The following is a 23,301-nucleotide window of genomic DNA, read 5'->3' as shown; positions in this document are numbered from 1 at the left end:
TGGTTTAAAGAGCACTTATCCATTAAAGCTGAGCACCAGGCAAACTAAAAAGATACACAGATGACATTCACATATAGGAGCTATTTTACCAGTCAAAGGATTTGTATTTCTGTGCATCAAACCTGATATTTAAGCTGGCTATAGACTGTAGGAAATCCGGCCAGTACATTATGAACCCGCAGAAATCCATTCAGCGGATAGCCCGGCATCCTTTGTTCATAAGATCTTGGGGGTGAACAGTGACCAAAACAAATCAGTTGCCTTCACTGTTTGGGTATTCTGACAGCAGGACGTCCACCACTATCAGAAAAAAATGAGCCCAGCGGGAGATTCGACCATCCACAATGTTTAGCGCGATTGAAGGAGTCTATTATATTTTTTTGTTCAGCCCGCAGGACAAAACGGAAAAAAATATAACCGTCTATGGCCAGCTTTACTCATCCCTGCCACATAGCACAGCCTTGTCTGGCAGTGGAGGGGACCTTATCTTTCTCTGCTTTAGTAACACTGAAGGGACTGCAAGTGGCTGATAAGTCAAATTCATGTACTTGCACAGCTTTCATTTAAAAATATATTTAGGGATGTATTAATGATTACAGAACTGCATTAATATGTGTTTTCTATCTGCCTGGTGTTCAGCATTTAAGTGTATCTAAACCGTAACTGGACAACATTTACCAAATATCTTTTTTACATAAAATATAATTTTCACCCCATCCTGCTTTGTATTTCTCCTCCAGCCTTTTTCAGTTATTTCCTTCCTGCTCTAGACCAGCTTCCTGATGGTGACAACAGTGGACCATGCCAGTGCAATGTGTGTGAGCACATCCACTTGTAGTCTCCACCATAAGCCCATCTAACAGCATGATCATGAAGGAGCACAATTGGAAGGGAGCTGTCACCCCATAATAGGAAGTGCCTTAACAATGCTCTTCAAGGCAAGATCACTATGTATTATTTTTTTCTAAGCTACACAATTAAAAAGATTGAATATCACTTTTGAAATTACATAAACATATTGCGCTTACTTGAAAATGTAGAATTTTGGTTTAGAGGAGGTGGCAAAAGCAAAGCAGTTTCCTTTTTATAGGGCAATGACGTAAACAACAGGTAACCATGCTACATAATATTCCAAATGTGGCGATAAATTACCCATTCTCTTTATCCTAGGCAAAAGATGAATTGCTAAATACACAGTAGATCCCAGGCTAGGTTTGCTTTCATTAAATCCTAGTACTGTGACATGTGTTGAAGTGTGAGTGACAGAGTGCGTCAAATATACACAATTCACTTTACACTTAACATTCCAACAGTAAACAAACACTTTTGTGCGAGTGCTCTGCTGATAAACTTGTCATTTCTTTGTGGTGAATCACGGCTCCTATTTGAATTATGGAAGTCTCCTAATGGGACCGGCAAAAGTTATAGTCTTAAACTTAAAAGGAAAAGAAGATTTGTATTATGTTAAAGGAAAAAAGGAAATATGACTGCAAAAGTAAACAGTGACTTATTTATAATAAATCTACCCTATGGTTCAGCCAACAGAAAGATGTCACTTCCCCATAACAAAACTTTCTGCAGTGGTCAAGTATCAGTCCTTTGCATCTCATTAGGCGGAGCAATAAAAACATTTGACCCCCCAAAAAATCTATGACCAGTCTAATAGACGATGGCACCAAGTCATTTTGTATATGGTTATACAAAGCCCAATAAAAAAAATTATGCAAATCTACAATGGTGAGACCATACAAAGGTGTTCTTTCCATGACTGCAGAGTCCTAGTGGCTTGCAAGCTGTTTGAGAATGGTCAATTAATTCAATAATCATATTTCTTGCTGAGAAATATGTCCACCTATTCCTTATTAGGTAGCCTTCATTACACGGATATTTAAATTTTTCACTTAGCCTCATAATCTGAGCCCACCTGTGACTATGAAACTGTCACAGGTCGGCTCAGTAGATCGGGAAGTGAGCGAACACATACCGGCGCTCGCTCATTTCTCGATCCTGTGTCGGCAGAGAGCCGTGACAGGGGGAGGGACTGGATTCCCCCCTCCCCTGTCTGATTCTCCAGCACTGACTGGCGGAACGGACGGTTACAGCTGGCTCTGCCTCTAGATACGCAGAGCCAGCTGTCACTCACGCAGCTGGGTGGATCCAGACATAATTGTCGGTATCTGTTCCGGCTGGGGCGTCTCAGCTTTGGGTGATGGGAGGACGCTAGTTTGTGTTTGTTCTCCTTTAAAGAAGAATTATATGGGGGGCTCTATGGATTGTCGGCTCTATGGATTGAGAACTGAGCGATCACAAGCCGCTGATCGCTTATCTCACAATCTTCTCCCTGCAGGGATTCCCCCCTCTCCTCTTTCTTTTCCATCTGCACTTATTAGAGGGACAGACAAGGGAGGGGGCAGGCACAGCTGCCTCTTCTTCTAGAAAGGCAGAGCCAGATGTCAATCAGACATCGGGGTGGATCTCAACATTGTCGCGATCTTTCCCGGCTGCAGCGTGGCTCGGCGCTGTCAGCATATAACAGGCAATAGCCTCAGAGTTTTGGGTTACCATAAGGACATTAGTAAATCAACCCGTGACCCAAAAAGAGAACTACGGCCAAAAAAGGTTTGGCCATAGTTCTCTTTTAACGTCCTGTCCCAGAGACACAACAGGAACTGAGAGGAAATAGCGAGGGAACTTTCCATTGTAGTTGCCGCTGGAACAGATGCCTTCATGGGAAGATTTACTCTCACCTCTGCTCATATTTCTTACTTCCTGTTGCTTCGCTGGGACAGAAATGAGGGGTAATCTGACCAATGGCACAAAGATAATACATAAATAAACTGACAGGTGTTTTATCCCTTTCCTACTCTAACCAAGACGGAAAAAAAAAAATAGGTATACTTTCAAAAATAAATCCAGCATGAAATGCATTATAAGGATTCTGCCACCACCCCAGCTCCACAAATGCTTCCACTGCTCCTTTACAATCTGATGTGTACCATGGAGTCAAATCGCCACCAGATACATGTGCTGAGCCAGAGATTTGTGAAATCTGTAAAAGTGGAGTGGAAGTTCTGAAGAACTGAAATAGTTTCCCAGGTCCTAGACAGTTCACGCAGTGTAGATTCCATCTTGTCCACATTGAAGGAAAATAATTATATATTTAAGATTTTACTATGGGAGTGATGGTTGAATCCAGATACTGAATTAAGATGTAAAATACAACTCTGGGCAACAAGTAAATACAGCTGGAGCACAGACTAGCCTTCATTTCTGTATGTACAGATTCAGAAGCAATAAGAAGAGAATGTAAGGTAGCAGTTTTACCTCACTGGCAAGGCAAGGGAGCAGATGTGCACCCCATATGTTCAATTGACTTTAATTGTTATAGCAAACCCACTGGCACTGTCTGTATGTCGGTATGACCCGACCTACTGGTCACCAACTGCCTACAACACCATCCTTCCTTGTGTAGTGACAGATAGGTTGTAGCTCGGCCCCCTAGATATCTACCAGTTGCCAGGTCCTAGGCTCCAGCCTAGGTTGCCTTGTAGATGATCTGGCTTTACAGTAACCATAGGGGCTTAGCTGACAGAGCAGCCATCAGCTGTAAAAGAACGAAAGGCTATTTAAAAGTCATCAGTCTGGTTCTGAGCAGCAGTTTCCTGTCATGATTAGGTTGTTGCGTGCAATTTTGCAGCTTGATATGTATGCAGTGTTACACATGTGGACTAAACACAGAATATCAAGGAAACCCAATGAAAGATATGGCGTAAACAGAGTTAAGAAGACAAACAGCATTGCCTGGCTAATGCGGGAGTTCACCTTCCTTCATAAATCCGCTCCCCCTGCTCCCCATCTATCTGATCGATGCAATCAGCCGGGAAATCACAAGCGCTGCTCTTAATCACCGCAGTGTTGTGACAGCTGCTACCAGCTACGGCAATTTGCTGCAATCAATGCCACTTAAAAAGGGTACAGCACAGAAAGAAATGGTGGGGGGAGGGTAGCTGGAGAGAGGGGAATGAAAAGAGGGGAGCGTTTCTGTGGTGGCAAAACACTATAAAAGATTCAGTGTCAAGAGATATACACAGAAGCGACCTCAGAAAACAGACTTGGCTTTTTCAAACTTTAATAAAACTTTGCCCTTTGTATTTATCTCTAGTTCCTGTCTTACAGGAACTAGAGATCAAGAGCACACCCAGGCAGACCTCACAGAGAAGGGCAGACTGTTTCGCATGGTAGTGCTGGATCTTAGGGAGCTGCAGGACTTCCGTGTTCTGTTCCCCTCCCCATTTTTCCATGAAGTCTGGATCTACAGTGAACTAAATCGGAATGACACCCGATTGCTGCTAGCACAGTATTTTGAACTGCAGCTTTAGGCCAATCATACATGAGCATGCATTGAGCCACCTAGGATATTCCCTACCATCCACAGGTGTACCCTTTCAATGCAGCTAAAACTCTGGCTCTAACAGCAGCCTAGAGAAGAGGGGGCTACCATATAAAGCAACATAAAAGGCAGATCATAGGTATTCCCCCACCTTCCACAGTAGAGTCTGAGTAAGATCGCTGTTGTCATATACAACATTACATTGTATTGAGCATTATAAAGATGAATGAAACTAAGTAGCAGGAAAAAGACACTGGGGTATAATTATTCCCTAGCATCTGCACCTGTCTGCTTTCAGCTAAAGCACTGGTTCTGACAGCAGCCTAGAAGACACCTAAAGCTACAAACTAAAGAAAGAGAATAAGAATGCCCCCACAATGAGCAGCTCATCTCTCACACTACTCACCTACTATGAACATACCACTTGCATATCAGCACACCTGATTGGCTCCTTGTGATGCTTATCCTTCCCCACTCTAAACTCTGCTGCACAGACTACCCACTACACTTCCAGAAGCTAATACCAGGTCAAACTCTGGTGCATACCCCGCCTGCGTTTAAAAAAAATTAATGATGTATTTATGATTACAAAGCTGCATTCATTTGTGCATTTTATATCAGCCTGGAGTTCAGCTTTAATGTATTGTCTTTTAAGCATCTCATTTCCATCATTAGGGTCTTCCATCACTTTTTTTTGAACATGTAAACCAATACACTAAACTGGGTCTCATTTTAAAAGGAAGAGTTGTTCCTGCTAACCGAAGTGCAATTAAAATGCGGATTTTTAGCTAGTATCATAAAGTGTACATTTCCACAATGCAATCCTGATTTATATAGGCAGTCCTGCAAGAAATTTCAATGGACATGCAATTAGAATGAACAAAGCTTAAGCTAAAAGCCGTTTTCAGATGATTATAAAGGAAAATGTTTGCCCTGTATGGAGGACAGCATTTTACATTTCAGCACAAACACGTTCCCTGACTCCCCCAGTGAGCTCATTAAGAAAAAGCAGAAGCAGCCTTTATCTCTGCTCAGGGTTGTAATCAGGAGCTCTGCACTACGTGTGTCACAGCTGAACTAAATGGACACAATGCGTCACTGAACACAATATCAGGCGGCTGCTGACGCAAGATGTCTGCAAAGAAGTAAAAAAGAATGAAGAACATAAAAGTTCATAGTGCGTCATGTTTATAGGCATGTAGCTTTTCCCAATCACATACTGGAACTGAACCGCTGTACATAGAAGAACTAAAATTGCATCACTCTATAAACCGTTAACAGCTTTTGATCAAATAAATAATAGTACCTAGATTTAAAGATTGCACTAGGAAATGATTGAAAACACATTACACAAAAAATGGTAAGAGGTACAAGGCTCAATTCACAGAGCTAAAACACCAAAGCACACACAGAGCTACAGTACCAGGATAATTATCCTTTTTTTGTTTGTTTGTTTTTAATTGTACAATTATTATTTTCAATATGTAAGGATACAGTATAACAAAGAGCATATTCCAACATTAAACAGGTAGAATCAGTACATACATAGGATCAGTCATCTTATTGCAGTTTGTAATCTTTCCAAATCGATAAATACTATAAAAAGAGTGATTGTGAAAAAGTTGGGGGAGAAAAACAGTGGTGGAGAACTCGTCCACCTTACACAGGTCACAACATTGTAGTGGAAAGCTGGAAATGCACATTAAAAGTTGTAACATGCATCTGCGAGGATGTCGCATGAGTGTTTGGGTCCCATGGCTGGACATAATATTCCTGTTCTGTACTGGGCCAGGGAAGTGTTGTGCAGTGTAGAATGGTGAGGGGTATAAAGGAGTTTAGAAGGTAGGTGGGGGAGCTGGCTGAAAGGAGATGTAGGACAAGAGCCTGCTTGCCCTGGTCACCCCCACCACCCCATCTCCAACATGGTGTGTACATTTGAACCCAAGTGGATAAGGATTGAAGAGTTTGGTATGAAGGGATAATTGTAAAGTAAGAAAGCAAGTCCAAAAGGACCAGATTGTACTGAAGCTCTCTTCAGTACCTCTGAGAGAAGATGTTAAATGTTCCATATCCTCCAACATTCCCCAGCTTTACTGATACTTGACGTTAGGAAACTAGAGGGACACAATGTGGATGTGGGAATGGGGAGTGTCTTTCTACTAAAAAGCTGGAATACAGGCCCTAGCAGCATTAACCAAGTGCTTAGCAAGTGAGTTTTTGTATTGTGAAATAGGGAGTTCAGCCAGGTGTAGGTTCCTTGCTTTTGAAATAGTAACAGTTGTAGAGATTTGAAAATTACAGTCCCATGGCTTCATGGAGTCTTATCTTTGTGTAAAGCCTCATCTAAATTCACATATTTTACTTTGCACAGGCAACAAGTGATAAAACATCCAGGGCTCACCAGAGAAGATGCGCTGTACCAGTCCTGGGAAAGCTGTGGACAATCTGAACTTAGCTTTCTAGAGAATTCTAGTATGCAGATCTGTTTAGAAAAATTTTGTGAAGGATGCAAAATGGCTAAATCTAGCTTGCAGATTCTGCTCTGCTAAAAAAAACAAAAAACAAAAAACTGTAGTTATTTTTTAAAAGGTTTATGTCCCTCAACTGTTCATCTGTTTATTGCAAGTTATGACCTTTTCTAATATATTTGGTCAAAAATATGTAGTTTTGGAGGTGCCATTTTAAATACTTACAGGTGGCCTGACTCTAATGTAACCAGTTTAAAACATTTTTAGTCCTGTGGGGGTCGCTTGCCAAAGTTCATGCTTCAAAATAAAATCTAACTATATACGGTACCAGTGTTAATGTCTGCACATGTTACAAGCGTTTACAAGTGGCAACTGTCACCCATTCAAGATAATGATCAGGTGACAGCCGCTGCATACCGCATGTAATCATATGTGAAAAGATTACATGCAGTTACAAAAACATTCACATATGATTACATGCGGTATGCAGGCGTTTACATGCAACGGCTGTCACCTGATCATTAACTTGAATGGGTGACAGTTGCTGCATGTAAACGCCAGATTATGGATTCCTCAGTGTTGCTGATCTCCTCCAGCCTCTTTATGTCACTTCCTGTCTACATGCACCAATGTTGGGTACACATCATTGCTCTACACTGGCTGCCTGAAACCATACCAGTGCAATGTGTGTTGATAAAGCCGCTTGTAGTCTTCATCTGGGGTGCATGTGACAGGGTGACAATGCAGAAGCCCAATTGGGGAAAAGGGAAGAGAGCGTTTTACATGCATTTCCTGTTATGGAGTGACACCGACAGAAATCAACTTCTGAAATTCTACAACATGGTAAAGCTCATAATCTATTTTAGTGATTGGGTTTAGATCTACTTCATGTGCTAAGTTAGCCAAGAAGGCAGTGGTTTGGGTCAGGATTTCACCGTGACAGTCCACTGTCAAGTGCTAAAATAATTTAGCACTTGCCCTGATGAAGTGGTTTATTTTTCAGTTAAATCAGATCTATACTCACCTCCGATACAGTGATACATCGTCTGCAAGCTCCCTCTAGTACCAACATCATCTTCCCAGCATTTTCTAGGTTTGGCATCTTCAGTCACCTTGATTAGGATGCCCTCGACGAGGTAACCCTTGTATGTGCTCATTCATTCATCCTGGCAGATGCAGAAATTGTACACTAGCTGCACATGCACAGCTCAGTGTACACAAAAAATAGAAGAGTGGCAGGTAAGCAGCCTTTATTGCAGAAGAGTCATGGTATGTCCCCTCTGCAATAAAAACATACCTGTTCACAAGTTTTAAAAAACAGCTACTCCACTTTAATATGTTGTTTCAGCGCCCAGAAATGCTTTCTATATTCACTATCAATCTATTCAAGATCTCTTTCAAATAAAAGTAATATCCTACCTTTTTTTATTAATGAAAGCATAACTGAACTTTTTTTTTTTTTTTTAAAGAAAGGAGAACTCTTTCAGCAATTTGGAAGTACATTATACAAGCAGATTTAAATAGCAAGACATATTTGATTTTGTTATAACAATTCTGAATATTATCATTTGAACACAGATATAAAATCAATGTCATTTTGCATTAATACACTTATTATTAAAATCTATTATTCATTGGCAATAATGTGGAATCAAACTTAGGCTGCTGGTTGCCCTTTTACAGATGGTACAAGTCTGCGCTCTGCTGGACAAAACTGAAACCTTTTGTTTTCTCAAAGTAGAAGTTTGCCCAACAAAAAAGCCTTGCAACAATGCAATAGATTGACAAACAGTAAACAATATAGGTCTAAAATTCTAAAGAAAGACGGCTCATTTTTCTCTCATTCAGCCGCGGAGTTAACAAGAGAAATTAATCGATTCTCATTTGAATGGAGGAGTCTTCACTGCCAGCTATTATAGTAAGGCAGCCTTGGCAGCCGATAATTTTCCACCTGACTAATATTTAAATTTAATTTGCTGAGTCAGGTGCTTGCAGGGATACCCATAACTCAAATTTAAACCATCTATGGCCAGCCATGCTGTACTGCCAGATGGTTATCAGAGAAGAAAGAAGGGTCAACACACTTTTAAAGCAAGCATTCAAATCTGGATAGATTACCGCCATTGTTCACAATCACACAATCTTTGGTGACCTAGTCCCCACTCCAACTGCTAGGCACGAGTCTTTTATGTAGATAATTTTCTTTCATTATTGGTCATTCTACATATTGCACTCAGCCTCTACTAGTAAAGGTGTTTATGAATAAACATATTTGAACACACATTCTCAATCTAGGTTTTCTTCTCAGTTGCTTGAGAACTGTATGGAATAGCCATACACCGCTATTCTATACAGAGTGGCAACAGAGGCAAAATTCTTCAACTGATAAACTGCTTAAACATGGATTGATGGAGGTCGACAATTTAAGAAATCCTTCGTAAACCTTTATGATTTTATGTGTCTCAACAATCTTTTAAAAGTTGCTCTCAAGAAAGAAATACACAAACTTTTTATTCAGTGGCTGCGATTGTTTAACCCCTTCGTGACGGGAGACGTACACTGTACGTCCAGCCACAAAGGGACCAAATGACTCGTCACGTACATTGTACGTGATGAGTTATTTGCTGCACTAGAAGGCTGGTAACCGCTGAGAATCAGCGGTTATCATTCATTAATGGATGCCTTAAGTTTAGACGCATCCATTAATGAAAGGGTTAACCTTTTTCAGACACCCGATACCTGAAGATCGGGTGTCTGAGAGTCACAGCAGAGCCGGCAAATAGCCGACTTTTGCCGGCATTCTGACAGAGAGATATCTCTCTCAAGCTATACTGGCTTTTTTTTTTTCTTCCACTTTCAGGAATAGATACGTAATGTATCTATTCCTGAAAGAAGAATGTTTCCGTTTTCTGATAGTTTGTAAAAAAAAAAAAAATAAGGGACAAATAAATGAATGTATTTATTGCATTTTTTTTTTTTAGCTGTGCTGGTTTCGTAAAAAAAAAAATACTACAAATCAGAACTGGGAAAAAAAGGGTTTTTTAACGTTTTTTCTTCTTTTTTTATATTTTATTTGTCCTAAGTGAGGCGTTAGACACACATATGTGATATAAATATATAGCCCTATCTGTCCTCTAAAAAACAATATATAATACGCGTGGGTGCACTTTGTAAGAAAGTATATTACTGACGTGGAAGAATCACACAGCAAAAATGTCAAAAGTGTGTCAGTCATTATATGTGTGTGTGTGTGTATATATATATGTGTGTGTATATATATATATATATATATATATATAAACACATGTTTATAGGCATTAGCCACTTACCATACAAGTCAGGTCCATGAGGTGTAAAGACATTGTAGAGTACAATATTAAGAGGGGCTATGACAAGCTTCCCATAGTAATAACTGTCTATAGCAACCAGGGGAACCTACAACAGGGAAAGAACAAATGTCACTTACTTTGTTTTATAACCATTTGCATAGAGATTGCAATAAAACAAAGCTAATGAATGTCAAGGTTGTATGAGGCATTCCAGCTATTTAAGGAAGAACCTCTGGCAAAGAAGATAAATGTCAGCCCATAATGATGAGTAAAATACATTATTGGGTATAATTGTCTGGCTAACCAGCAAAATCTTTACTTTTTCTGTCCAGGCATTTCTTGGTTGTATCAGTTTATTAAAGAATATGTAGTCCTACTCTAAACAGACACTACTTTGTAAGTCTACTGTTATGGACTGAGGACAGCTTTTCCTGCATTTTTCAATATTCCTGCAAGGTAAACCAATAAACGGGTAATGTTTGAAGCGCCCACAGAGGCAGGAAAATTAAATGTGGCTTTTAATTATTTTTCATCAAATTCATTGTATTAGGAGGACAAAGCCCTTCATGAGTTATAAAACCATGGGGTAATTAAAAGTTAGGTATACAAAGAATCATTTTTAATGCCTCTTTTCTTTAAACTATGTTTTAAATAAATGATATCCAGTTATAGTCAATAGGGTATAAGTCACCATAAACAACTCCTTACCTGCCTAGTTTGGATCTGATGGTCCTGGGGTATGCTTTGATGACAGAGCCTCCTCCTTTCTTGTTTAAAGCTATTAAGCCTTTCTCTACAGAACTGCTCACAAGATACTGCCTCTTGCTCCAACACTAAGATTTAATTTTTTTTATTTCAACATTTTAACCACCACACAAGAACAAATTACCTTTAGTTCCTATAACTTAAAATGCAGACATACTAAGTAAAAATATATTTATTGGCCAACAAAGCTATTATTTCCTAAAGGACAGTGTTACATAACTTGCATCAATATCATGATGGCAATCTCTAGCCTGAGGTCACTGTGTTTAGAAACAAGCATTCTCATTGTGACCATAGGTATTAGAAACAGACTTACCAGAAATATTATCAGTGCAACAACACACCAGTTGATAAAATTCTTCCATTTTTGTTTCATAAACAGCAAGTCAAAGGCAATGGGAAACCTAAAAAATGAGATAAAATATTACTTTGACAATTACATGTGCCCCTGTTTTTATCCCACAACCCATAAAAATAATGATCAATCAAAACAAATTGTGTTAATGTATTTTTCCAGGATAAAGAGCATACCAAGTTGAATACAAACAGCTGGACTTTAATTTTTAACTCAAAATCCTCTCTAACGCTCAACACATAGGCCATCAGATGTGAGATGAGTATGATACAGTCCATGATGACAAAACTGGTGAAAAGATGAAATCAGAAGGCCACATTTCTGTGCTGTACAAATGCATCACTCACGTATTCGAATGTATATAACTTTATCTACTCAAAAAAACTACTTCATCACACAGACAATTGTACTGCTTAAAAAAAAAAAATCAATTTCCCCAGCTCCCTTGCAACTAATAAGAGATTTTGTCACAAATAACCCGTACCCAACCTCAATTAGTAGGTGAACACTCTTAGGTGGGGTGACCTACGCTGAGAGAATGTTAAGGTGACACTAAACTCAGTACTTTAGTGGACTACAATTTCAATACAAATGAGTAAACTAAACATCACATTGTAGTCCATCACAGGAGTGAGCTAGGAGCGGTGGCTACTGTACAACACACACAGGGACCATGGGCAACAGAAGTAGCCACCCTCCAGAAGGAAGGACTGTGGCAGCACCAATTCAGAGATGATGAGGATCTACAGTTGAGTGATACACAAATAAGATACATTTTTGTTAATAGTTAAGTTATTTGAATGTATCAATGACTGCCAATCGTGGTGATGATATGATGTTTGTTTACAAACAAACCGGCAGTTTCCAGCTGTCACTTTGCCTGACACAATAAAGGCTGTTAAATATAAAAGACATACCGTATATGTGTCCAACAAACAAATGCCAAGATTATTTAGATAGGCAAGTTAGTGATAGTTATTGTCAAGGTAACCAAAGCATGATGTCATTGCTAAGCTTGGTCTGGGCATCTAGAATTAAATAGCCTCAGGTCAAGAAAAGGATAAATGTGGATAAACTGCACATATTTATACTGAAGTCAGCAACCACCTAGAATCTAAATATTAACACCGTGATAAGAACATTTCATTTTTATTGTCCTAAATCATTTTCTGAGCAGGAAGCGGCCTTACTAAGCCTGGTAATATTTGACACCAAGGGACTGTTTAGATTCCTCTTTTTTATGTAAGTTATCTTGATACAAGATCTAAAAACTAACAGAATGAAGACAAGATGAATTATAAGTACAAACCATGCTAAAGGACGCAGTTAATTGTAGCAAACCAACTAACTACACCCAATTTGGAATAATCACTAATCTTGGCTATAATATAATATTAAACAAACAACATGAGCATAAAGGCTGAACAGCTAAATACACAAATAAAATGTATATGGTAGGCCATTTTAGCTGCCAAAGGATTTACATTTCTGTCCATTGTTAAATTGGTTCCAAATCAGCCAATGTGATTTGTCTGGATTTTTTTTCTCATTTTGTCTCTCATAGTTGAGGTCTACCTATGATGCCAATTACAGGCCTCTCTCATCTTTTTAAATGGGAGAACTTGCACAATTGGTGGCTGACTAAATACTTTTTTGCCCCACTGTATAAACAATCCTGCTACACCAGCAGACAGATGGATGACACCTTCCACTGAAAGAATACAGTGGTGTCTTTTCTCCACCCCATCCTCCCAATTAGACAGCGAAAGAGCAACAACAGGCTGATGAGGTCATGCATTTATACTAGCTGTATAAAAAAAGAATGTAATGATGTATTAATGATTACACAGCTGCATTCATTTAAGTCTTTTAAATCTATCTGAAGTTCAGCTTTAAATGACCATGCATTTTTCGAGGATGATTGTTCTAAATTTATATACAGCGTTTCTATGAACCATTCCTTTGTTTGATTGATTCTTACCCAAGAACAGCACTAAATGGCCAGCCCCAGATAGCTCCAGCAGCCACACCGAGTACCGCCACGGAAATCTTGTCCATATACCAGCCTGTCATGGCTATAACCGTGGTATACATACAGAAAGTACTAGGGAGGTAAGCTGCCAAAAGGAAAAACATTTATATTTACATATCTAGACAAAAGAAAGTATGGTACAGTAAACACTACGTCTTCCTATTTTCAACTGCACATTTAAAAGTATGACTATACTACGATGGGAGATGTAGTCATAGAAACTGCTGTTGCATCACAAACAAGGGCCATCTGCTTGCTTGTGAAATGATGACCCAAAGTGGATAAATGTGTTGTAGATAGCGGTCACACATATTTTAATAAATGGTACAACGATGCGTGGTGTATGCATTATGAATTGCATGCCCATTCATTTTTAATAGAACCCCAATGCTCATATGTAGTAAAAACAAAGGCACCTGGCCCTTAGTGTACCGCGATAGATGCAATAAAAATATGTTGCACTGTAAAAAATAAGTCAGGTGCATTTTTGGTCTATAGAAAATGAATGGGTCTGTTCAATGCCACACATGTCAACACACCAAAAAAGAGTGCACAACTGAAGGTCCTGAAATTTAGACGCACATGCAGTGGGTCACAATCATGAATGTCAGAGGTTGTTTACAATATGTAGAAAAAGATAAATAGACTGGAGTTATCTGTATATACATTTTTTTTACTTCATGCATTGGCTGTCCTCTTTTGTACAGAAGTAACACTACTAATATAAACCACTTTAAAAGGATACTTCGTTTTACAGCAGCCCTAAAATAAGATTGTGCTCTAGGGGGGGAAAATGGATCTGAGGATGCCTCTCTCTTATGCCCCAGACCCAGAGTAATCACTGCCATTCACCCTACACTGAGGCATGCATCCTACAATCCATACAGAACTAGCATTCCCTTATTTCTGGTTATAAATATACTGAGCAGCCTTAACCTGCACCATAATAGAGCATGTCTGTATGTCACACCTACCAGCAGCTGCAGAAAACATTCCAGTGCTAAGGACTAGGAAAGCCAGTGTAAGTCGCCCTACATGAAGCCCAAACTTTTTACATACAGCCCTGGAAAAGAAAAAAAATTTAGCTGTTATAGCAACTATATTTCATATCAGATGGGAGATAAAATGTAACACAAGAATGTTTTCATACACTTTCTGAGAATGCTTTAGATTTATGGACATATACTAGTGTTTAATAGGTCAACACAGCTTTGGCAGTAGTGAGCAATTACACTGTAATTTTTAAGCATTGTGGGAACGCCTGTTACTGCAATTTACTTTACTTGCATTAATGTGTTGCAGTACAATTCATTTAGAATGGCACCCCAACACACACTGCCAACAGACATGTAATGTAGCTCAGTGCAATGCACTAATGTGCACTACCAGAAAAGGTACATGTCGGTTTTCTAGGTCATAGAGGTGCGTTGCCACCCCTTTCATTTTGAATGGGCTGCCGAACGCAGCAAGGGTTAATGCGCAAAAAAACATGCATTAAAGCACCACAGCCCAGCAGAAAAGTGTGAAGCTTGCCTTATAATAGCATCTGGGGTATTAACGTTTACAAAACTACAATCATGTAAATACATGCCGAGAGATTACGAACATGTGAAAAGATCACTTGTTTGGCTTTCTTCTTCTGTGATTCGCTACTAACAAATTATATTTCAGGTTCATGCATAATTTGCCAACAAAATGACTAAACAATCTTAATTATTATAGGGTTCTAAAAGTAGAAAGTGAAGTTATAATCAAATGAGAAGAAACAGCAAAATACTTTACAGAAGTACACAAAGCAGTATGAAAAAGACTTTGGAGCTTGCACAACAAAATGCAAGTCTAAGTGAAAATATCATTTTTGCACTTTCTGCAATGTGACAGAATGTTAATTAAGTCACATGATACAGAGTGGATGGGTTGCTGGGAGCGTGTGTACCCAGTCACTAATATAGCAAGTAAATATGCAAGGTGAATTTTGTTACTTATGAATACCGCTATGCCAAGCTGCTGTGAGGCGCATAGGTAATCACTAAACATTATGACGTCAATGCGCTATTATAGGGGCTAGGAAGGGGAGAGAAGATGGCAGCAGGGGTGATGGATTTGTTGGTGGCATCATACTTTTCACATTTGGATTCTAGATTTGGGGAAGATTTGTCCAGGCCTGTATGCTTGTAAGTGAAATATCACCGTTTTCAGCATTTCTTTCATTGTTACAGAAATGTTACAACTTATGACCTGGAATAAATGAAATATGAAACACTTACTTGTAGAAATAAAGTTCACACACACAACTAATAAAAGCTAAGAAACATCGTATGAAGTAAAACACGAGGACCTGTGGTAAGAAACAACAGAGAATAAATAAAATGTGTTATAAAGCTTACTGCGCAACTACAGTGATTCAAAAACAAAGTTATAAAAGTGTGACCTTTCAGAATATGTAATCTCAGACTGTAACAATACTTCCCCAATTTATTCCATTAAGAAAACACATTGCAGCTAAATTAGAGGCATTGGTTTTCCCACTGGCTACTACATAACTACAGGACAGGAGTATTTTTCCTTGGCTATAGCCAAAAGCACCCTTCAACAAAATAGAAAAAGCAGATCTTAAAGCAGACCTATAGTGAAATATTAATATAAAGGCATATTAAAGAACTTGCTGTGATGAATAAACATTATCTCGCAAATGTGTGCCTGTTGCTTGAATGACTAATTGTGAATGGTGCAGAGTGATAATTATTTCAGGTCTTCAGATTCCCTTTAAAGAAAAGATGAGAAGAAGCAATAGGGTAACGCAGAGCAATACTGATAACTGCAGTAACCCACAGCAACCAGAAAATAGGTTGGCTGAAAGACATGCCCCAGTCCAAACTGAAAGTGAAGTCTTATGATGTATACATGAAGCATAGACAACCTGACCAGTACATGAGGTTTACATCCAGACATTGCTATACTGCACCAGCCCACCCCACTCCCTTCTGTCTGTATTCTGGTGATTTGGGAACACTCCTGCTTGTGATGCTGGAACACTCCCTGCTGATTGCTTACTGCCTCTAACCTACAATAACAAAATGGCAATACCAAGAAGCTTCTCACAGAAGCCAATCAGACTGAAACTTGGCTTAAAAGCTTAAATGTGATCAAAAAGCAGAGAGAAGGAAGTTACATGGGGCACTAGATACCCATCTGGCTTGATGATACAGTTTGGATGGTAGTTCTGACTCTGAGGCTGTCTTTGCATTTCTTTCAATGCAACATGACCGATTGGAGATGGGTTTGCATTGCAGGCAAAGCGGACAAACGCAGCTTTTTACGTTCAAACACATGCATTTGAGTTGCACTGCGTTAAAATGTAAAAGTCAGCATTTGACAGCAACGCCGATTTGCACAATCCCTTAATTCCCAAGCCACTGCATTACTCTAGTGATGTATAGTCACCTGGTACTTCTGGGTGTAGAGGAAAATACCCAGTACTTCTAGGTATAGAGTAATATGTGACACCATGTGACACCACTGGGCCAATCACTACAGCCCTGTGTACACAGGGCAGTTTATATACTTTAATAAAAATGCTTTAAGTCCAAACACTGCTGAACTCTCTATTCACACCTTTGTAAATATAAGTAGTAATAAATGACTTGCCTTGTTTGCCTGAAGGATGTTTGCATGGAACCAAGCAGGTAATGCATGTAACCAAAGGTAAGCATACGAGCGTATGGCATAGGCTGGAGAGTATTCCCATGTTTGAAATCCTTTGCCATAGACGAGGTAGTGAGTCTTCATAAATGTAAGAAAAAGAAAAGAGTTATTGCAAAGTAGAGCAAACCATCATTGCCAATGATTTGATATAATGCAGGAGCCAAGGAACATACATCGTCAAATACAAAAAGATAATTAGACAAATACTGACATTGAGAAACACTGTCATGTGTGGGTGACAATGCCCCCCAACAGTCCACACCACTCCCCCTCCCCATGTATAGTCACCGATTTACATTCCCTCGCGACCTCCTCGCTGCAGGAGTCCATCCTGAGTAAGCTCCAGTGCCAGCTGATGTTGGAGATTACCCTGGTGAATGGCCTCACTAACTCCCCCACCCATACACTTGGACATGTGGGGGTGTTAGTGACACCAATCTCCAGGATAATAACTGACACCAGCTGGCACTGGAGCTTACTCAGCATTCACTCCTGCATCAGGGGAGGTGACATGCTTCTCCATACCCATAAGCCCCACTCAATTACAGTGACAGAGCATGGATGGGCGAGTATACCTCGTTAGGGTGTTGGACTATCAGGAGGCACCGGGTCCTTACCTTGAACAGTGACAGTGTTTCTTCAACCTAAATAATTATCCCACACAAAACAACACATAACAGAGCTGCAAAAATATTACATATTTATTGTATTCCTCTATAGCTGCTGGTATTCTGCATTCATTGCTGTATAATTTTACACTTTTCATTTCACTATATTGTACACCACACTTTTTTTTCTTTTTTACTTCCACTGCTCCAAGCTTGCTCCTGTGATGGACTACAATCTCAATACAAACTAGAAGTCCCATCACTGGAGCCATTTTTTAAAATGTATTTTATTTTTGTATCCGATTAATCGAACTTAATAATCGGCTAACTAATCGATTTTGAAAATAATCGTTAGCTGCAGCTCTAAAAATTATAGACAGATGATGCAAGCAGTAATATGTTTAGAAAAATACAACTAGAAACCTGAACTAAGGAAATATGGGAGATGCCATGACATCCTATCTAGCTGTCCATGACCTGAGTATTTTCTTTTTATTTAGATTTTAAGTAGGGAGTTTTAACATTTTATAACACAAACATTTACGAGGGTGAGTCAAAAATGATCCCCATTCCGGTTATATTAAAACTTCTGTTGGTCGCAGTGTCTTATCAGCGCTTTCCGTTCAAAGCTACCGTCTCCCCAGTCACTGGTGTGCAGTGGTGAATGTGTCAAGTCAGTTCATTTGTAACTGCGGTGCGAGAAAAAAATGGATGCCCCACTTGTAATTTGCACGAAAGAAGAGCAGCGTGCAGTGATTCGTATTTTGTGGTCTGAGAGTGTGCCTGTTGCCGTTATTTATCAAAGACTTTGTGCGCAGTAGGGAGACAAGGTGTGTATGAATGGATAGAGATCTTCAGGGAAGGTCGCACCAAGTGTTAGCCATCAAAAAGGAGCCGGACGCCCCTCCACTGCTGATGACAACATTGAGCATACACCTGAAATGATTCTGTCGAAGAGACGAGTGATGGTGGATTATGTGGCAAATCATTTGCAAATCAGAAAGCAGCCTTAAGCTGGCCATACACCTTACAATTATCTGCAGATTTTCTGTGGTCAGATGGAAAAGGTGGAACAGATTCCTCCATCTACACTTAACTGTGTGGATGGAGTAATCTCCACCTGGGCCAATCTGTTGCACTTTTTCCATCTGACCACAGAAAATCTGCAGATAATTACGGTGTATGGGCACCTTTACGAGGAAAAAGATAAACCTCTGATGAAGAAGTCAAGACAGCGGTGCATTTGTGGCTCACAGCTCAGCCTAAAACATTTCTTAATGAGGGATTATAAAAACTTGTTGACAGATGGACAAAGTGTTTTGAAAAGTAAGGAGACTATTTCGAAAAATTATGTATTTGTCTTTTATTAAAATAAATTCTGCAGCCTGAGTGCACATAATTTTTGACTCATACATATACATACAAAAACAAAAAAATGCAAGACAAAGCATATTCTTAAACGTCAGTCTAGGAGGGAATCAATCTTGATTTAGGGGTCTGTCTGATGTTGTTTGATGTGAAAACCCTTAAAAGCCATGATGGTTAAAAGTTAAGGCTGCAACTTCCTACAGTGTTTATTTTCATGCATGTTAATAAGCTTTCCATTGACATAAGTGAAGTGTTTAGAACATGTGTTAGTACCACAATGCGCAATTTGTAAGATTTTGGGAGAGAGGCTGTGCAGCACTGGAGAGACCACCTAATGAAGATCTCAAATGAGGACAGTACAGGTAACTCTGTCTACTAAAATGCTGGAAAAGGGAGCCAGAAAAGGATAAATGTGATTTAGGGGTCTGTCTGATGTTGTTTGATGTGAAAACCCTTAAAAGCCATGATGGTTAAAAGTTAAGGCTGCAACTTCCTACAGTGTTTATTTTCATGCATGTTAATAAGCTTTCCATTGACATAAGTGAAGTGTTTAGAACATGTGTTAGTACCACAATGCGCAATTTGTAAGATTTTGGGAGAGAGGCTGTGCAGCACTGGAGAGACCACCTAATGAAGATCTCAAATGAGGACAGTACAGGTAACTCTGTCTACTAAAATGCTGGAAAAGGGAGCCAGAAAAGGATAAAATGCTGGAAAAGGGAGCCAGAAAAAGCCTTGTCTTTGAATAACACCCATGCAACTATGTGGTGGTTCTGCCATATTTTAAAATCAACTCAATAGAAGCTGGAATTTCCTTTTAAACTTCTTTATTGCAATCAGCCATGAAATCAATGTGATAGAAGTACCCCAAGCATTTTGCATGGGAATCTCAACCATGTTGCAATCTTGTGTCCCAGCAACTTTGGGCTGCCTCTTACGTGATGGAGCCCTCCTGGGAGGAGGTGTACCTGTGCTTTGACTTTCCCTCTTGTGCTGTTCCTTTTCTCTCTCTCTTTCACTATTTCTTTTCTCTTTTTTCTTTTCCTCCCACCTCCTTTCTTTGCATTCTACCACTAGGCATTTTCTTTCTTTGCTTTCCATGCTTGGTTTTTGTGTTGTTACGGTTTGTTGTTGAGCAACCTTCCTACACTCTTGTGGGGGCAAAATAATTATGATCATCTCATCAGCTTGTCTCTTATGGCCTATGCTGAGTATGCTGCCTCAATCTCAGTTCTTATGTGCCTTAAAGTGACATTAAACCCTCAGATTTTTTAACATAAAACAATACTGTAATGTGTGCCTCACTGTAATCCGTGGTCGTTTCCCTTCTCTTTGCTGCTCTTCCTTTTAAATCCTCATGTCTTCTCATGCTTGGGGAGAACTTCCCTTTTCAGCTCAGGGCCTCTTCCTGTAGTGCTGGCTCAGATTACAAGCCTATAGAAACGTATACACAGACACTGTGTATCCATTCCTGAGACAAGGCAGTCTGCTGCAAAACAGAAGTTCTGCAGAGCATGAGAACAGATACAGATTTAAAAGGAAGAGCAGCAAAGAGAAGGGAAACTACCATGGATTACAGTAAGGTACACATTACAGTATTGTTTTATGTTAAAAAATCTGAGGGTTTAATGTCACTTTAACCTTGCGATCTGTGAATTGTAATATGTTTACTAAGATCTCTGACATGAACATTTTCTTGTCTCAGATTTATACCCAATGCTGTGTTTGTGGTTTTTGTTGATATGCTGTTTTGTGCTCTTTATAATGGCTGCTCTAAATAAAGGATTTAAAAAAAAAAGTAGCCCAAGCAGGCAGCACTTCAGTATTTGTTATACTCACAGGTTCCCAGTAATTGAAGGTTTCGTCACAGTCAGAGATATTGCTTAGAAGCGCTGCACAAAACCTAGCAGATATCAGGCATTTAAATGCAGTAGCTCCTTCTGGTGCCCACACCTGGCCTGCTTTACTAGACCTAAAAACATACAAAAATAAACCATATAGTATCAGACCAATAAATTAGGTTTTGCTTCATTTTCTGATAAAAATAAAGAAGGGCACACACTTTAAAGCAGGAATGGACAAATTAATATGGGATTCAGGAGCCAGCAGAAATGTTTTACGAGCCAGCTACACTGACAATTGAGGAAACATTCAAAAGGTTAGGCATTAGCTATAATGTCTAAGGCGCTGTAGCTAGCTGGGTCCTATGATTTGTCCAGCCCTGCTTCAGCTCATATTTAGGCCAAAGTGGCCTTCTGAAAAACAACGTCCAGGTATAGAGCACAGCTAGTCTGCCATCACATAAAATGCATTATGATTGTCATATGGGGGCAGCATGCCTAGCTGTCAAGTATTTTTGAGGGGCTACCATGGTGTAGAGGAGAGACAGGCACGCATTCTGAAGGCAGCACTCAGGGTTAGCTACATCAAACGAAAAATCCATGCTGCAAAAAAAGCACCCATGGAGAAATAGATACTTACTTCCCACAATGCACACCTATCCCGTCTCCCACACATAACTTCCTTTTGTTATAGAATCTTCAGCATCTGACACTTCTGGGTGTGTTGGATGCCAGACCACTCGGTGACCTGGTACCATTTGCTGCCTCTTCTATCACATCCAGACACAGTAGCAAACCACAGCACTCAGTGTGCAGTCAGGCATCTGACATACCTGGACGTGTGTGAGATGCTGAAAAATCTTCAGCCACTGTAGATCTTCAAGCAACTGAAAAATGGTGAAAAAAGTGTAGGGATCAGCACTAAAAACGGAGACACCACCCCTAAATATAAGCGTAAATACAGAAAGGAAAGAGAAAGACGGGGCTTTATAGGTGATGTCACCTATAAAGCCCCGTCTTTCTCTTTCCTTTCTGTATTTAAACTGAAAAATTGTGACAGCCAGGATACTAATAAGTCTTTTGTTTACAGACAGCCATTATTTTTAAGCTTTTTTGTTATGGTGACAGTATTCACACCGTCAGAACCGCAGTGTACAGATGTGTACAGTGCATAGTTTTGTATGCAGCAGTATAGAAGGCTATAGGCCCAGTCACATTGCTGCATCTGGCAGCGTATTGTGGTGCTGTAAAGATTTTTTTTTTTAAACAGAACAAAGTTGTATCTGGCAATGTATGTAGGACCATCATATCTTACGCTGTATGTATGCATTTGTGGTAATATTTTCATGCACACAGGGTACCTGGACCCTATTGCCCACCGCCGCTACTCAGAGCCGGCATGTAAATATCAACATACTATTGATGTTTACATGTCGGCCCTGAGTGAGTCATGCATGCAGGGGCCAGTGTATGCACAGAATTATATCAACCGAGCATCACCACCACACAAAGGTCCAGATACTTGTGTCCCCGCAGGGGAGATTCACCCCTATATTTGGGTGAATCTCTCCTGGTTACCCCTCGTGACTGAAACAAAAAGTGAGAAAAAATCCTAAATTGTATCGAGTTGTCATCAGAGAAAGCGTTGAGGTGAAATGATAGGGACAAATGTTCTAGTGACAGCTGTCTAAGATGGGAAATCCTCTGTTTGGGGGACTTCTTCTTACTTCCTGTTGTTGTCTCCAAGTGAAAAAAAGATCCCTCCAGCAAGACAGACAGCAAAAAATAACCTGATAGAAGTTTTAATCCTTCTATACTCTACCCACAGCTAAAAGAAAAGGTTTTACATACACTTTAACGTATATATAAAATCAAGTTGCAGTTATCAGTCCTTAGATGTGGTAGTTGCATTTGTTTTCCTTTTTCAGGCTTGTTTTCCTTTATTATCACCTGGTTATCCTTCAAGTAACACCCGTCCTGCCCCAGGGTGACAATGTCTACTCACTGTACTTTATCTATGGAAGAACAGTGTTGTCACCCTAGTACAGGAAGTGTGTTAGGACAGAACAAACCTCTAACATAATTTACATAACATGGTAAGGGTGTTCTGTAGTCCAGAGAGTATTGCACAAGAGGCAGAGGGAACAGGTATTCGCTTACTGGCTGTCAGGAACAGATATAATAAACACTTTCAATGGTATATTTAAACTTTTGCCACTAGTGATGCAAACCCAGGCCAATACCCCTTTCTGCCGGTCCAATCAGTTACAGAGAGGCGCATTCCCTACAGCTATACATCCCAAAGGGGTGAGGAAGGCCCCTGATGCAATCGATTGAGCTGCGAGGTAAGAGTGGTGGACCGGAGTGTCCCACCCCTGCTTTAAGGGGTCACCAATAGTTGGTGCTCAAGCCTGCTCAAAAGTGTGACCACCACCCCCCC

General features: G+C 39.8%; 1 protein-coding gene across 1 annotated transcript in view; it reads right to left on the bottom strand.

Annotated features, from left to right (window-relative positions):
• The window catches only part of ALG9 (ALG9, alpha-1,2-mannosyltransferase), an 86,009-nt gene that overhangs the window by 61,610 nt on the left and 1,098 nt on the right, over positions 1-23,301 (bottom strand). Inside the window, exons 2-8 of the mRNA XM_018564028.1 lie at positions 20,860-20,992; positions 16,988-17,122; positions 15,607-15,677; positions 14,314-14,402; positions 13,289-13,424; positions 11,269-11,356; positions 10,188-10,293 (exon numbers count right to left, since the gene is read on the bottom strand). Of these exons, the coding sequence (XP_018419530.1) occupies positions 10,188-10,293; positions 11,269-11,356; positions 13,289-13,424; positions 14,314-14,402; positions 15,607-15,677; positions 16,988-17,122; positions 20,860-20,992 (758 nt within the window). The remainder of the gene's footprint in view (positions 1-10,187; positions 10,294-11,268; positions 11,357-13,288; positions 13,425-14,313; positions 14,403-15,606; positions 15,678-16,987; positions 17,123-20,859; positions 20,993-23,301) is intronic.

Source organism: Nanorana parkeri, unplaced genomic scaffold (genome assembly GCF_000935625.1).
Source record: "Nanorana parkeri isolate BGI_ZX_2015 unplaced genomic scaffold, ASM93562v1 scaffold716, whole genome shotgun sequence".
Classification (NCBI taxonomy): domain Eukaryota; kingdom Metazoa; phylum Chordata; class Amphibia; order Anura; family Dicroglossidae; genus Nanorana; species Nanorana parkeri.
Note: the sequence above shows the minus strand (reverse complement) of the source record. Positions and strands in the feature narration are given on the sequence as shown.